Raw genomic sequence first — 16,483 nt, forward strand, 5'->3', positions numbered from 1 at the left:
TTCACCCCTTCCCTTTCTACCCCACCCAGCCCATGACCTTCATACATTATCTTACAGAGGAATTCAAGAGCAAAAGAACTTCCCATTTCTTCTTCCTTTAATTACTGTAGCATCAGAGCAACAATTGCACAGTAATCAGAGAAAAAAAGTAAAAAAAAAATGTCTGTGTAGTATAAAGGAGATACTGTGGAAATTGGGATGTGAAGGCATCCATGTGCAAATATCTGGGAAAACAAAGGAAAGGCAAAGAGATTTGTGAGGATGGAATAGTCCTTAAAGACAGGCACTGTTAGGAAAGACTACCTGGGAGTCATCTATTCAGGCCCCATTGCCAGCTCACAGCAATTTGGACTGCAATTACCGAAGTTGCCTTAAGAAACAGCCAGGAGCACCATGGGAGACAATCATTTTAGGATGTAGTTCAATATTGTTCCCAAACACCATCTCAATCTATGAAGATATAAAGTACTATTTGCAGCCGTGCACTTGGGGAATTAAACAGCAGTTTTGTCCATGAGGTTTAGTCATGGGATTTTAGACAGGAAGAGAAATGGGGGGAGGATTAACACCAGGGGTGGGTTCCTTCCAGTTCTAACCTCTTCTATAGAAGAGGTTCCACAAATCTACAGTGCCGTTTAGAACCGGTTCCAGCTCACTCCCCCCGCCCGTCTGTACATCATCAAGATGAAGAGCGAGAGGAGGAATTCTGGGAATTGAAGTCCACAAGTCTTAAAGCTGTCAAGTTTGAACAGCCCTGGGTTTTTTTCCCTAAAGGGTTAGGGGTGCAAGGGTCTTGTAACTTGACAGCTTTAAGACTTGCACACTTCAATGCCAGAGTTCCTGAGCCAACATTTTGGTTGCTAAGCAAGAGCGTTGTTAAGTGAGTTTCACCAGATTTTACAAGTTGACCATGCCCACCGAGTCACATGACTGCCAAACCACTTCCAGTTGGTCACATGCCTGGCAAGCTACTCCCATCCGGTCACATGCCCAGTAAGCCACTCCCACAAAGCAGGCCACACCTACAGAAGAGGTTCTAAAATTTTTTGAAAACCACCACTGATTAACACCCACACACCTCTATTCGTTGTATACTTCAATCCCACGTAGGATCAGCCTGCACAGCTAATCAAGGTAGTAGATCTAGTACAAAGCTAAATCTGTGGCTGCCAATCTAATGTGAGTTGCTGGCACTGTTTTTCTCTGGACTGAAACACTTACTTTTTCCTTTCAGGAAAGAAACTTGGCTACACATTTAACAACCGGAATTTCCATAATGTCTCACTGGGGCAAGGTCAAGAGATAGTAGCAGAACAAGCCCTCGACCTGGCAGCAGCAGAAGGACACTGGGTTATCTTGCAGGTCTGTGTTCTCTTTTAGTTTGGGAGAAGAGGTCTCTTGTCTGCCTTCAAGCCATCTGTTATCCAGAGAGGTGAAAGCAGGAGCAATTGGGAGTAGAACAAATCACTCTTTGACAAATCTCCCAGTCTTTCTGCTGCTTAGAACTCTGTAGAAATACCAGCCTGGGTGAACCTTATTTTGGGGACAAAGAATAATGGAGTTTGCAGACTAAAAAAAACATCTGGATGGCGCTGTATTGGGAAAAGCTGCTGTTCATTTAGCTTTTACATCAGTACATTTAATTTGCAAATTGGTGTAATGGCTAATTTCTTCAGAAAGGGCCACATAGCCCATGGGAAACAAAGCCACTGGTTGAACTCTCCTTTTGCTGCTGTAGCCTTGAGAAGAATCTGAAGGTTTATATTCTACATTCCAAAATGACAGGTGGGATTCCTACCCACCTACATACATTGCTGAATGTACAATTCACATTCTAATGGCTGATACGATTATGTATACTACTTTATTTTTTTTGTCTGTGTGTGTGTGTGTGTGTGTAGGAAAGGATATATAGTACCAACATAAATTTCAATACTTCATCAAGAAAAGTTGAAATTAGTTACGCATATTCTGCATATTTTTCATTTTCCTGGCATCTGCCAAGGAGAGAGAGCAGTGTGAAGTGTACCCTGAAGCTGTGCCCTCTGATCCCTGAACATTCTTCTCCTGTCACCTTTTATTGTTTTGGCATATCATCAGGCATGATTCGCTGCAATTTACTTTCATAATTTTAAGGTACAGAAATTAACTTCAAAGAAGATGTATAACAAATGTTCAGCAAGTTGAATTCTCTGCCCAGGCTGAGCTGTGTTTAGAGGCTGAGAAGGGAAGAGGTTTTGAGGATAGCATTTCAGCTTCAAACAAGGATGGCAACTATCACTGAGCCACACAATTGCTTATATATTGGCTCTTTCTATTTAATCATGCAAATGTGGCTCATTTAAATGGGGTGGATTGATGAGGTGGGGTGGATTGATGAGTGGGTGAGAATTTCAGTGGTTTCATTAATTATTAAAGCCATGTCAACTATGTACATATTTTCAGTAATCAGACACTCAAGTTTAAGGAAGTCCACCAATCCTGATGTACCTAATTTTTTCTGTGTTTGAAGAATTTAGACAATGATACACTTCACAAAGTATGTTTCTCTTCTAGACCAGAGGACTGAGGGGATACAGTAAATGAGATGGAAAGGTCCCTTCTACTGCAGATCATGGTGGATTTTCATTTATATTATTATTCCATAATATTTTTGCTGCAGCAATATTTGTTATGGTCTGTATTTCTGTGGTTTTCTTCAGCACCTTATGCAAAGGGCCTGAATAGCAAACTACTTCTGTCTGATGTTTTATGTGTGAAGAATGGATGACATAGAATGGAATGGAATAGAATATGTTTGTCATTGGTCCTAAATGTTCTTTTCTTTCTTTAAATCCTGTTTCATGTCTTAATTTGTGAAATACATCATAGTCAGAAAGCCAAAATTTTGGGGGAAAGAATCTAAGCACTACTGTAGCTTTTCTTAACTTAACCATAGTCTTTGCTTATTAATCAGAATGCCATTATCTTCCTTCCACAATTTGCTTAACAAAAATTCCTATGTTCTGTCCCATTTTCATACATTAATGTGGAGACTGAATTGGGTTCATGTACTAAATTAAATCACAATGAACTGCTCAACTATAGCAGTGCACTGATCAAAAGACTTGGCAGAAATTTCCCTGTTGCATGTTAAATAATTGGTTTACTTGTTAAGCATTAGGAAGTGGAAGGCTTGTTTGCATAAGAAACCAACCAAACAACCGCCCCCTCCCCACTTAAGAAACAATTACCTTCAACCTTGAATTCTTTGCCAACCAAATTTGCATTCTAGAATTTCCAGACTATGTTTAAATTGGGCACATAAAAAGGCATTTAGGTGGACATGATCATTTGTATGTCTTTGGCTTTCATCAGCCATCAGGGTAGAAATAGTACACCATGCTTCTGCCTCTTCTGTAGGCATCAATCCTCTAAGGATTACTTTACAGCCCTGAAGAGGTTTTAAGGTAACCCAGCATTCTTTTGCCAATAGAAACCTCTGTGCGTTATTATCCTAACATAAATAAACCTCACCATGTGCCTTCTGGCATGAATAAACTATATATTTTGCCCGCCACCAGAATAAAATGCACTTTGGCACTCTGCAGAGATGCTTTCTTTCCATTCAAAAAATACCTTGTATGATGTAATGGAAATATAAATAGGAAACAGAACACTTTTGGGAGAAATTTGCCTCTTAGGAGTGATAGACCATTCATTCAGAGGTGGTATTCAGCAGGTTCTGACCAGTTCTGGAGAACCAGAAGCAGAAATTTTGAGTAGTTTGGAAAACTTACAAATACCACTTCTGACTGGCCCCGCTCCCATCTATTCTCTGCCTCCTGAGTCCCAGCTGATTGGGAGGGAATGGGGATTTTGCAGTAACCTTCCTCTGGAGTGGGGAGGGAATGGAGATTTTACAATATCCTTCCCCTGCCATGCCCACCAAGCCATGGCCACAGAAGTGGTAGTGAAATTTTTGAATCTCACCACTGCATTCATTGCATTGGCAAACTCCTCCTTGTGTTTCAAATCTAGCATGAGACAAGGCTATTTCTTTATTTATGTGCATACCACACCTGGTTTGTATCAAGAGATTTGGGGGGCCATTTTTTGAGAAGCAGATTTTGGAATTGTTGAAATGCACAGAAAAGTAAGGGTTAATGCTCCCTTCTCAATTGATATCTGATACAGGTGTATGGCATCTTAGAAAACAGTTTCCATATTCATTTATGGAGGCTTTTATTGAGGCTTTTATTTAATGCATTATCTATTTGACGTGGGGGGGGGACTGCCCAGTGGGATGCTGTAACGTGGATCCTTTAGTACTGTAGTTTTCCCTTAGAATAATCAGTAAAATGAAAAAGATACTGCTAGGACAGGGACATGCAATTATTTTTGGTTGGACCTGCAGTTTTAAAATTATTATTTTATTAGCTGAAAGCTGACAAGAGTCTTTTTGGCCTATTTTCCCATATTTGAATGAAGATATGGGGAATTTTACTTACAGCAGCTGCTTGGAAGCTTAGCATACTTATTTTCCTTAACCCACCAGTGTATTTTGGAGGATTCTAAGAGGGGAGACTACAAAAAAGAGGTTTCAAAGCTCATAGGTTTGGTGTACCTCATCCCCTAAAACAGGGGTGTCCAACTCAAGGCCTGTGGGCCGGATACAGCCTGTGGGGTGATTAGATCTGGCCCATGGGACCACCTGGAATCAGCGAAGGATTGACCCACAGTGCCTCTGCCAGCAAAAATGGAGCCCAGGAGGGCTGAATGTAGCCGTCACAGCTGAAAACAGAGCAAGTGACATGAAGATGGGCATGCACACTCTCGTCAAACACAACACTTATGTGGCCCTCAGTGAAATCAAGATTGACATCCCTGCCACAAAAGGTATATGGCCATTCCTTTGACTGAAAGACACCCACCCCGAACCACACTGGCATAACATTTATTGCTCAGAAGGTGTTGGGCTAATTCCATCCCCTGGCTCCAATGGAATGGTTAGAGAAGTGACTGAGATTATACCCACAATAATTTTCAATGATTTGTTGCCTGCTGAAGAGATAAAACATTACTTTAATCCTGGAACACCCAAGGAAAACTTAAAGCTTCTTCATGTGTCTATTAGGGAAGTCAAAGTCATATTAGTATAGGAGGACAAAAAAGATTGGAGGGACATATTTATGTCACATTTAGATTTAAGTTGGGAAAGTCCCCCCAAAATAGAAGAGACCTGGTGGATTAGACTTCATTTTTATATGGTCTGGCATCTTGTTTGTTGCAGTGATATATCAGAAGTGTTCAGAAAGATCACAGTAATGGCAGGAGTCATTCTGATCATGATTCAATAATTAGCAACTAATATTGTGAGGTATATGGCCTCTGATTTGGTAGTTAATCGTTACTGATTGTTACTGATAACAAATAAACTATGAATTTTATTTTAAAGTTATGGTAGGAGTGGCTTTTAAAATCAGCATTTTTATAACTTATGTTGCCTATGTTGGGTATCCTACTAACATCATGATACACAATGCAGTCAGCTGGGCTAGCAAAAATGTCTTCTCCAGGCTTTCTCGCTTGATATTCCCCAGATATTTTGGAAATGGAATTCCCTCAGAGGTACAAGAAAAACAATCTAGATGCAAGGGTGTCAAACTGGTGGCCTATGGGCCGGATGCATCACTCACAGGGCACGTCCATCCCAGCTCTGTGAAGGCAAAAAACATTGTGATACGTCATGTGATATCAACGTGACACAGTGAGTTTGACACCCGTGATCTTGAGGGTGCCAGGTTGGGGATGGTTGAGCGATAGAAGATGGAAAGGATTCAACATATTTTCATTGCATCTCTACTGACAGGAGTAGGAGAAGATCAGTGATAAGATAAATTATTGGTTTCTATGCTACTATTTCTAAGAGTTACCTTAGCAACATCAATGTCTTTTTTAATAATAACGTTTACTAAAGTTTAAAAACAAGATAAATAACTAATACAAACCAAGAAAAACATAAAAAATGAGAAAAGATTGAAATGGAGAAAAGAAATAAAAAATATAGAAGAAAAAAGATGTGTAAAGAAATGGCTTCCATCTTTATCAGGATGACTATAAACACTTTCAGTAACTTATCATTTTCTCTAATATTTCAGTCTAATATCTCTTTTCCCCATATCTCATCTTTTATCTATAAACATATAAAAAGCTTTGTCATTCAATCTTAATCAGCAAAAGTCCAGTAAGAGTTACCAAAAATAAAATGTCTATTTTAATCTTAATCAAATCAATCAGTTTCATATTCCTTTCCAGTTTACAAAGTAACTTATCATTTTCTCTAAAAATACAAATTTCCTCCTCCATATAATTCTGTGTATATCTTTTCATTTTAAAACCCATATCCAAAAAGAGGTTGGTTCGCTGCTGTATCCGCTTCTATCATCTCTTTTAAACTCATTTTTATGATAGTAAACACTCTTAAAAGAATTTTCTGAGTGTACTGTTGCCAAATATCCTTGAATTCATCTTTTCTCCATTCTATATTAGTCCATCTCTCTTTAAATTTTAATATTTAATTCTTTCTGGTTGCCTCTAGTGTGTAATCCTCATATTTTGTTTTTGTCTAATCATCAATATTTTCCTACAGGAATTTTTGTTACACCTTAATATATTTTTAATAGGATTTTAAACAACCCACATGAAGGATTCTTACAATTAGTTTCAAAATCTTATTTCAAATCCATCTGACCCGTTAGACTTTTAAAAACGTTCTAAAATCAACATTCCAATTACCCTTTTGCTGGTTATTTCAGAATAACTTTTGATGTTCTTATGAAGTTTCTTTTATTAAGGATTGAAGGAGGATTACCTGGTGTGATGTAACTTGTTCTTCTAAAGGTTCTTAATATAAAACAACAACAACAACAACAACAACAACTCAGAACCAGTTAACAAGCCATTCCTTAAAGTGATTAAGGGCATTAAGGCAAACCCAGTGTCTCTTTGAAGACTCCAAAGAACAGCTTAAGCAAAGCTAACTCTTTTGGTTCCAAGAACTCTAAAACTTGTCAGAGACTGCTGTTTTACAGTCTTATTGTAGGGGCTGTGTAGAGCACTATGGGTGATCTCAGCTCCTCCCCTTTATCTAGAGAGGGATTTTGATGCACTGACTTGTTTGACGGCAAATTGTTCTCCATGGTTGTCAGGTCCCCAAAAACCAAATCTGTGTCCACCATTGTTTCCATGGAATTTTTTTTCAAATAATGTTTTAAAACAAGTACCTACATATGTCTATTGTATGTGCATTTCCCTTTTCTGTCTCTGGACATTACCCTGGTAAGTTAGACAAGCAGCTTCTTTCCTTTCAATACTATTCACTGGGTACCTTTCTAACAGTAGCATGCTTGCATATGCTCCGTTTCTCCCACAGAGCAAAGATAATCTTCCAAAGGAGAAATATGTACATTATGTGAAATTTTCAATATCAAAAGTCAGGCATATCTGGTGATCACACCTTTGCAGAAGAGGTAGTGTTGTTTTTTTTTTAATTTAACATTTTTGAAAGAACCATGGAATCAGGAAAAACATACTAATGAAATTTAAGTTTTACAATTTTCCAAAAACTGTTTAACTCATTGACTAATTCCTTACTGAGATGTAAGTACTCCGTGTGAATTGAAGACAGAAGGAGAATGGGATGGCAGAGGATGAGAAAAACAATGACATGTTTGCAGGGGAATCCTGACTATTGGAACTTCAGAACCAGATCATACCTACCTCTAGAGCGGTTCATCATAACTTTGAATGGGTATTAAGCAACTAGTCATAAGTCAAGGACTATCTGTAAAATGTATCGATAGATACAGGTAGTCCATGACACACAACCAGTCACTTAGTGACCATTGAACTTACAACGGATCCCCCCAGAAGCTATTTAAGACCTGGAATCAAAGTTCCAACAGCTGTCCTTGTTCTGTGCTCACATAATTGCATTGTGAGCATTTGGCAACTGGCCTGCATTTAAAGCTGTTTGCAGTGTTCACTGTCAGGTGGCTGCAATTTATGCCGTTTTGCCAGAACCTTCTGCTTAATTCTGGTTTCTTGCAAAAAAAAAATATCCCATAGTGAAAAAATGATTTTGCGTTTGCTTAATAACCACTGCAAAAATAATTGTAAAATCAGATGGGGGCCATGTGATGACTCATGACACTGAGTGGCATGAGTTATAACTGTAATTGTGGGCTCAATCACAATTGTAAGTCCTTTGACTTCTGAGTCATTCATCCTTTGACTCTCTCTCTTACTGTGTTTTCTGCAAATAATCCAGAAAAAGGGAAGTTCGTTATAAACAAGAGAAACTCCACCAAGTTCAGCAGCAAGAACGGGTGGGTTTTGCACCATTTTGAAATGCAACAATAAAGTGGCTTTAGCAGATTGGTGAGAAATAACCTAGTGGTGTGTGGGTGTGTGCCTGTTGTTTTCTGAACACCAATAAGCTCCAAGAACTGTCTTGGGATACACAAAACCTGGCATCTGGACAATTTTAATCAGTCACATGTCACCCAGGCAGCTGAACCAAATAATCTTCCAGAAATGTAATGCAACAGAAGAAAAACAGCCACCATGCCTAGTTCATTATGATGAAAGCTGCGTTCCTGAGATTGCCTGGGAGACACAGTAAAAAGCCTAAGTTCCTAAATTATGCTGTCTTAATCATGCTGTATACAAGTGCCTGTTGTGTTCTGTCAGGTTTTTTTTTCCCTTTAGAAATCTGAGGATTGTTTGCACTCTTCAGCTTGTGCCCACACTCTCATTTCTTGTCTTATTCTTGCAATTTGGAACTCTAGGAGCTGTTCTGAACTATTAATTGAAAGGAGAAAGATTTTGCTGACTGTCAGAGTGCACAGTTGCTGCTCATAAAGACATTCTGTTCTTCCAGTTCCACTTATCATTAATTGATCCAATGCACGCAGTCTTGGGTGCTGGCTTTCAATTCAAGCATATGAAATGTCTGTCTATCCAGGCAGTGGATTTGTGGAGCATCACTTGGTAGTCCTCTGGGTTCATATCCTAATCCTTTTCCAAGTCAGTTTTACTATACTGATCAACTTAATGCTGTATTTGATTCAATTCTGCTATGATATCCTTTGAGGCATTTAGGGTTCTAGGTTAAGTTCATGTTTCTAATTTTGCTACACTCTTCTTTAACCTTTGGTTTGTTCTTCCTGAAATGTTCCAGAACTTCAGTTAAACCACTAAGAACTTGGTTTATTTACAATAACTGAATATGCTCTGTTTTTCCCAGTAGAAATCTTATTTCTCACCAAACTCTACCTTGTGTTGTTCTTCAGGACTTCCTTTCAAAATGAGGTATTGGTCCCGCCTTATGTTTATTGGTTGGATAATATATTTCACTCTTTTTCTTGTCATTTGATTCACAAGCACATACAGTCTAACCCACATACACATGCATAATATTAAATGACCAATTGATTTCAGAGGAAGAAAGGTACCTGGTTTACTGGTAGTTTCTTCTTTGATTACCTCTACCAGGAGATCTGGGGACTGGTTTGCTGGACCACCTGGCCTTCAGTTGCTAATGGTTAATGCCAGGTCTGTTTTTAGGAAGGCCACATCCATCCACAATTTGGTGGTGATGAATGGGCAGATTGGGCATGTATCCATGTGCAGAGGATGGAAGGAATGGCCTTGAGGGACATGTAGTCCTGGCCTTTGCCTCTGAGTAGTAGTTTGGTGATCCAGATGTAGAAGATATTAACCATCTGTCCTTTATTGTGGCAGAACACTTTCTGACCCATATACAACTGTTGCCCTTTCCTCCAGAGGGCCAGGTCAATTCAGAGAATCTGCCTCCGATGCCTCAATGGATTCACTTGGTTTCCAGCATGCACTTAGAGAGTTTTCTGATAATCTTGAGGACCTCATTCACTGCTGACATGAGACAGCATCTTGGCTCCTTGACAAAGTCACTTCTGAATGGCCTCTCTTTTTTTGGCCAATCCCAGCTTGCCCTTGGTTCTCTGATGACATCAGGAGCTGAGGTTGCAGAAACATCACTGGAAGATAGACTTAATTTGACTATGTCTGGATATGTCCCCTAGTTCAGGTCTTTTCTGTGGTTATAAGACAACAGAAATGTAAACCGTCCCCATCACTTTCCCTTTCAAATTAGAAAATGACTTGTATGCATTGCAGCATACAGTTAATACTAGACTGGATAGGGATGCTGTTTTGCTGGGATCGAGTGCTTTGTTCTAATCTCAGAACAACATTTTTTTCCATTGTGTGAATACTACCAATATTACCAATAAAAAGACCTGGTGAAGTTTGATCAATGGCTAAAAATGAGGATACCAGGCCCACCGGAAGAAAGCACAATAAATTTAGTTCTGCTAGTTACATTTCATTTCTATAAAAGAATGGACTTGTTCTCTGCTACGAGCGAACTCCAATATAGTTTTTTTCTCCTTGTCCTAGAATGGCTTCACTTTGACTCGCTGAACTTGGTCTTACTGGGGATTGGCATGCAGTTGGCTTTTGAAATAGCCTCATTCCCAAAAGGCCATAACATTTTTTTTTAAAAAGGAACATTAGCTTCTATTAGCAATAGGATTGTGCTGTGTTGTATTCTTGAGTCTTTCAGATGTATCCCCAGAAGCTAAGCTTTAATTTGTACCTGAAAGCTACCAAACAATAGCCTTTTTTATTTTGGAAGTGAACGGTTTTTAAAGTCCTTCCCATTTCTAAGATAAGAAATTCCCCACACTTTTCAGCTGTTCTTCCTCACACAAAGACCCTGATTATCTAAATTGATGGCTCTCTACTAGCTTAAAGCTATCGCTATGATCTGTGAATTGTGATAAATAATATGCCTTGCTGAAGATGTGTTCAGTTTCATATTTCTCTAGCATCTTGCTATTGTTATGAACATTGCTTATTTATTGAAATCTGGGCTATGTCGGAAATTAGATTTTTCTGCGTGCTGGAAACAAGCAAGATATGTTTAGAAACTGCCTGCTTTTGTAAATCCCAACTCCTGGGATCTCTGCATCCGTATTTCTGGCTTTGGGATAGATGTCTGCTCTGGATTTCTCGATTTTGATAGAATAATTTCAGCCTTCCTTTCATTTCATACCTAAATCAAAGTTTAAATGTTTGATAAAAGGTTTCTTAATTTAGATATATTTCTTATTTATTTTAGTCAAAGAAATATGTCTTGCTTTTGCCTTCCATAATGGAGTTACCCATGCAAAGAACCAGGAAAACATTTTTTTTTCTTTTATAGTGTTCATACTGGTGTCATGTTTAATTTTTTCTCACATAACATCAAAAGTTCCCATCCTTCCATCCTATCAGGCAATACACTGTAGGATGGGTACAGTGATGGGTTTCAAATTTTTTAAGAACCTCTTCTGTAGGTGTGGCCTGCTTTGTGGGAGTGGCTTGCCAGCCATGTGACTGGGTGGGAGTGGCTTGCCAGCCATGTGACTGGGTGGGAGTGGCTTGCCAGCCATGTGACTGGGTGGGAGTGGTTTGCCGGCCATGTGACTTGGTGGGCATGGCCAACTTGTAAAATGTGGTGAAACTCACTTAACAATGCTCTTGCTTAGCAACCAAAATGTTGGCTCAGAAACTCTGGCAGTTGAAGCATGCAAGTCTTAAAGCTGTCAAGTTACAAGACCCTTGCACCCCTAACCCTTTAGAAAAAAAACCCCAGGGGGGTTCAAACTTGACAGCTTTATGACTTGTGGACTTCAACTCCCAGAATTCCTCCGCTCGCTCTTCATCTTGATGATGTGCGGACGGGTGGGGGAAGGAGCTGGAACCGGTTGTAAACAGCACTGTAGATTTGTGGAACTTCTTCTATAGAAGAGGTTAGAACTGGCAGGAACCCAGCCCTGGTGTTAATCCTCCCCCCATTTCTCTTCCTGTCTAAAATCCCATGACTAAACCTCATGGACAAAACTGCTGTTTAATTCCCCAAGTGCACGACTGCAAATAGTACTTTATATATTCATAGATTGAGATGGTGGGCATCACAGTTGGTGGCAAGACTCAGTCTCAGCTTGCCATATAAAACTCACTGGGTGATTTTGGGCCAGCCAGTCTTTCTCAGCCTAATTTATGCTGGAATCAGAGGTGGGTTGCCGCTGGTTCAGCCCAGATCGGGCGAACTGGTAGTATTGGCTGTAGGAGGCTCTGTCCATCCGCCTGGACGCTTCTGCACATACACAGAAGTATCACGTGTACGTGGGAGCGTGCCCAAACTGTTAGTAAAATAATTGGCAACCCACCTCTGGCTGGAATGGTGGAAAACTGAAATGAGTAATTCTGAACAAAAGTACCAGCATTGCAAATATTTGAAGACCTCAGCTGAGCAGGATGTGAAATCTGATTTTCTGGTAACTAGCTTAGATTTCAAGGATGGATTATTTCATTGAAAATAATCAAGCAATTTTATTTCAGCTGTTTACTGGAAATTTGTTTTGTCTGGAGGAAATAATGTTATTTCAGTAACAGTACATTATTCTAACAAACAGAATACCATCATCACCCCTAAGAAAACAAACACTCAGAACTGTTTCCTTAATTGCTAGTTATTTGTCTTGATCATTTACATTTCAAAGTGTAGAAAATCCACATTGTATACGTGCGGCTAATGCCTGGGGAAGTGAATTATAGTGCTCAGAGCTATTAGGCAAGGTGTTTTTTTGGTGTGTTTGTGTTTGTGTGTGTGTGTATGTACATCACAGTGCTTCTTATCTTCCGGAAGATATTGATGCAGCAGCTGCTTTAAGAGAAGGATTTAATAACCTTGCCTTTCTCTCCTAGAACATTCACCTGGTGGCCAAGTGGTTGAGTTCTCTGGAGAAGAAACTAGAGCAGCACAGTGAAGGTAGTCACCCTGATTTCCGGATCTTTATCAGTGCAGAACCTGCAGCTTCTCCTGAAAGCCATCTGATACCACAGGGTATCCTTGAGAATTCCATCAAAATCACAAATGAACCTCCAACTGGGATGCATGCCAACCTGCACAAGGCTCTGGACAACTTCAACCAGGTATCCCTCTACCCCTGCTCCCACCTCAGGGAGATTCTTGGTGCGCTGTTTCACAGCCAGGCCAAGAAATGATATGCAACTGGATTTAGATAACTCCATTCAAGCCTATTATAATGTAAGTCAAGGTATTAGCTCTTTGGAATGAGGCAGCTCTCATAATTGGAACCTCATCTCAAGAATTGAATTGTGCATGTAATCTCAAAGTCCCTTCCAACATTGTTTGTCTAAACTAGCCAAGTGTTTCCTCTTGTATGTTGATTTGTCTTGCTTTGAAGAAGGGAATGAATTTTCTGTACTCAAGGCTCTCAGCCAGCCTAGTCTAGAATGTAGGATGTTTGAAGCCTTGGCATTTGGGGGAGGGAGGGGGAAGGGCTTTTTAGCTTTCTAACAGCTCTTGTCATTACTCAGTACTCTTTGGGAAAAGCACTAGATGTCTGAGTTGGCATGGCTGATGGGAATTAATGCTGTCATGCTTCTTTTGTTCCCATCTTCTATCATTTATAATTTATCATAAAATAGGAGGAGGAAGGAGTATTGGGTAGGTTTACCACCTTGAGATTTCTAAAAAATAAAAGTGAGATATTAATCAATCAATCAATCAGACAGACAGACAAACAAAGAAACAAACACATTCTATATTCCAGAAAGAGAGGTGAGATGGAGTATTTATTTTCTTGCTTCTGCAAATCAGGTAGTATCTCAAAATGGCTGATTTCTTTTACAAAACATTTCATAGCCTACAATACTGCTAGGGCAGTATCTCTGTACTTCTTTTAACTGCTTTGAGCTTCTAGTCCAATCAGTACAAGATGCATTCACATAGAGATGCTGAAACATGATTGGAGCAGCCCAGAGCTGGTTATATGATTAGTGGCTATATTGAGTGTTTTAAATAAATAAATAATTAAACAAACAAACAAACAGGTCTAGAAAGAGTTTATTGCCACACTCCTTTTAAACAGAAATGGTAGGTTTTGCATTGCATAAGCACTCTGTTGTTCTTTCAAATTTGCAACTAGAGAAATGTGTGAGGATAAATAAGCACAGGGTATATTTGTCCTAATATTATGACTCAGGCCTTTGTCTCACTTTTCATCAAGGAGGCTAAGCACATTTGTGGGAAAGAATTATTCCCAAGGCTTCTAAGCACTATTTCCAACTTACATGGGAAACAATATTGAGTGTTGGCTAACCATCCAACAGCTCTTTGATTTTCAGTTAATCTGTCACAAACAATCAAGAGTGCTCTTGAACATCGTTATGGCAGACAGGTGGGCATACATTTGATCAATTGATAATGTTCACTGATCCCAACTCCAGTCCATGGAGATTCTTTTCCCATGACTTTACTTAGAGCAAAAAGTTCTCTAAACAATTGAGAACAAGCCTTTTTGTTGCACATTTGTCAGTCACATCACTCCTGCAATTATCCATCTCGTCTCCAAACCACACTATAAACAGACTATGAGAAGAGCCATCACCTAATAGAGATTCCTATGCAGCATAAAAGATCAGACTGTATGAGAGAGCATTTAATCAGCTACAAATATTCAGAAAGCATGCTTTTAGATGACTTTTTAAAAACCAGATAAAAACATTGCAACAACCATAAAGTGACATTTTATTTGTTCAGAGAAAAATCTTTAAGTAATTTATTTATTAATAAGTAATGAAAAAATGTTAGCATGAAAGCTACCAAAATGGATTATCAATGGAAAATAAATTGAGTAAGTCTGGAAGTCAACGTTGGCATTCTCACAACTTCTCAGATCCATGCAAGTAATGAAGATGAGTGGAGATTTTCACACTCCCAGATACCGTTATCCAATTCTTTATGTGGATCAGTGTGTTCATTCTTCTTCTTCATTTCATTTGGCTCCTACCTAAAGACTTAGATCAGTGGTTCCCAAACTTGGCAACTTTAAGACTTGTGGACTTCAACTCCCAGAATTCTCCAGCCAGAGAATTCTGGGAGTTGAAGTCCACAAGTCTTAAAGTTGCCAAGTTTGGGAACCACTGACTTAGATCATGGTTGTCCAATCTCTTGGCTGGTCTGCATTGACTGAAGTGGAATTGTCTTTGACACCATATGCAATATATAATATAGTTAATGTATATAAATAACAAATTTACTCTATTTTTAAATATTTTTATTACGATCTTGTGGGGGCTTATTGCTAACTATCCAGGGCTGCGAGTTGAACACACCTGACTTAGTTGGTACTTATTATGGAAACCAACTTTTCTTTTCCTGCAGGACACGCTGGAGATGTGTACCCGTGAGAATGAGTTCAAGAGCATCCTTTTTGCCCTCTGCTATTTCCATGCTGTGGTAGCAGAAAGGCGCAAATTTGGCCCTCAGGGCTGGAATCGTTCATACCCATTTAACATTGGGGACCTCACCATTTCTGTCAATGTTCTATACAATTACTTGGAGGCCACTTCTAAGGTGAACTGAATCATATACTAGAATCATGTGCAGCAATTTCTAATAGATGATCACTAGAGGGTTGTGTTTTTTTCTTTTTTGAGGGGTTGGGGCAACATTCTCTATCAATGTGCCATCTTTCCCTCCTTCTTTTTTTGTGACTTCAGAAAAGAATATGCTTTTCATCCTATTTCTGTGGATATTCCTAACTAGCCTGGTAGGCTTGTACTAGGACATTTCTCTGAAAAATATTTGATTGAGTGCCTAGATAAATGTGTTTCAGTCTAAGGAATGGGGAAAGACTTGTTTTCAGCAACACTCCTACTACTTTTCAGTTCTACACACACACACACATTTACACACACACACACACACATTTATACACACACACAAAGTCTGTTCCACAGTCTGGGGCATCTCTAAATGAAATCTCTCTGGTGTTGCCTGGAGTTGTATAACTGTTATATTACACCCAGTTTCCTCCCAAAACAAACTCCCGCTTTAAGATTTCCAAAGGCTGTGTAGAATGAATTGCCTGCTGCTACGCTGTAAGGAACTGTCCCAACTAACTTCCCTTCTTGGCATTTAGGTTCCCTATGATGACCTCCGGTACCTGTTTGGAGAGATCATGTACGGGGGTCACATTACAGACGATTGGGATAGGCGTCTCTGTAAATCCTACTTAGAAGAATTTATCAAGCCTGAAATGCTGGAAGGAGAGTTTTTATTGGCTTCTGGATTTCCCCTCCCAGGAAACATGGACTACAATGGTTATCATCAGGTAGTCTTGCATTTACTCAGCCTGCTCTGATCTGTGTTGGAGTTCATAGCCATATAAGGAAGCAATTTAGGGATTCAGAGCTTTAGGCAAAGATCTGCTGTTTTTGTCTCCATAATGCTATCTGATTGTAAAATGACAGTTGGCCATGTCCTTGTCCAGTTCGTGCAAGGATAGGGGATAAAAGCATTTGTGGTGGTATTTCTCTAGCC

At 39.4% G+C, this 16,483-nt stretch overlaps 1 protein-coding gene across 2 annotated transcripts in view; it reads left to right on the plus strand.

Annotated features, from left to right (window-relative positions):
• DNAH9 (dynein axonemal heavy chain 9) overlaps positions 1 to 16,483 on the plus strand; it is a 245,372-nt gene that overhangs the window by 184,484 nt on the left and 44,405 nt on the right. For both annotated transcript variants that reach the window (XM_087709774.1, XM_087709773.1), the window contains exons 62-65: positions 1,235 to 1,362; positions 12,838 to 13,065; positions 15,323 to 15,514; positions 16,083 to 16,274. In XM_087709774.1, the coding sequence (XP_087565900.1) occupies positions 1,235 to 1,362; positions 12,838 to 13,065; positions 15,323 to 15,514; positions 16,083 to 16,274 (740 nt within the window). The remainder of the gene's footprint in view (positions 1 to 1,234; positions 1,363 to 12,837; positions 13,066 to 15,322; positions 15,515 to 16,082; positions 16,275 to 16,483) is intronic.

The sequence above is a fragment of the Thamnophis sirtalis genome, unplaced genomic scaffold, assembly GCF_051295495.1.
Source record: "Thamnophis sirtalis isolate CommonGarterSnake01/CBP01778 unplaced genomic scaffold, rThaSir2_p1.2 scaffold_3, whole genome shotgun sequence".
In the NCBI taxonomy this organism is placed as follows: Eukaryota; Metazoa; Chordata; class Lepidosauria; order Squamata; family Natricidae; genus Thamnophis; species Thamnophis sirtalis.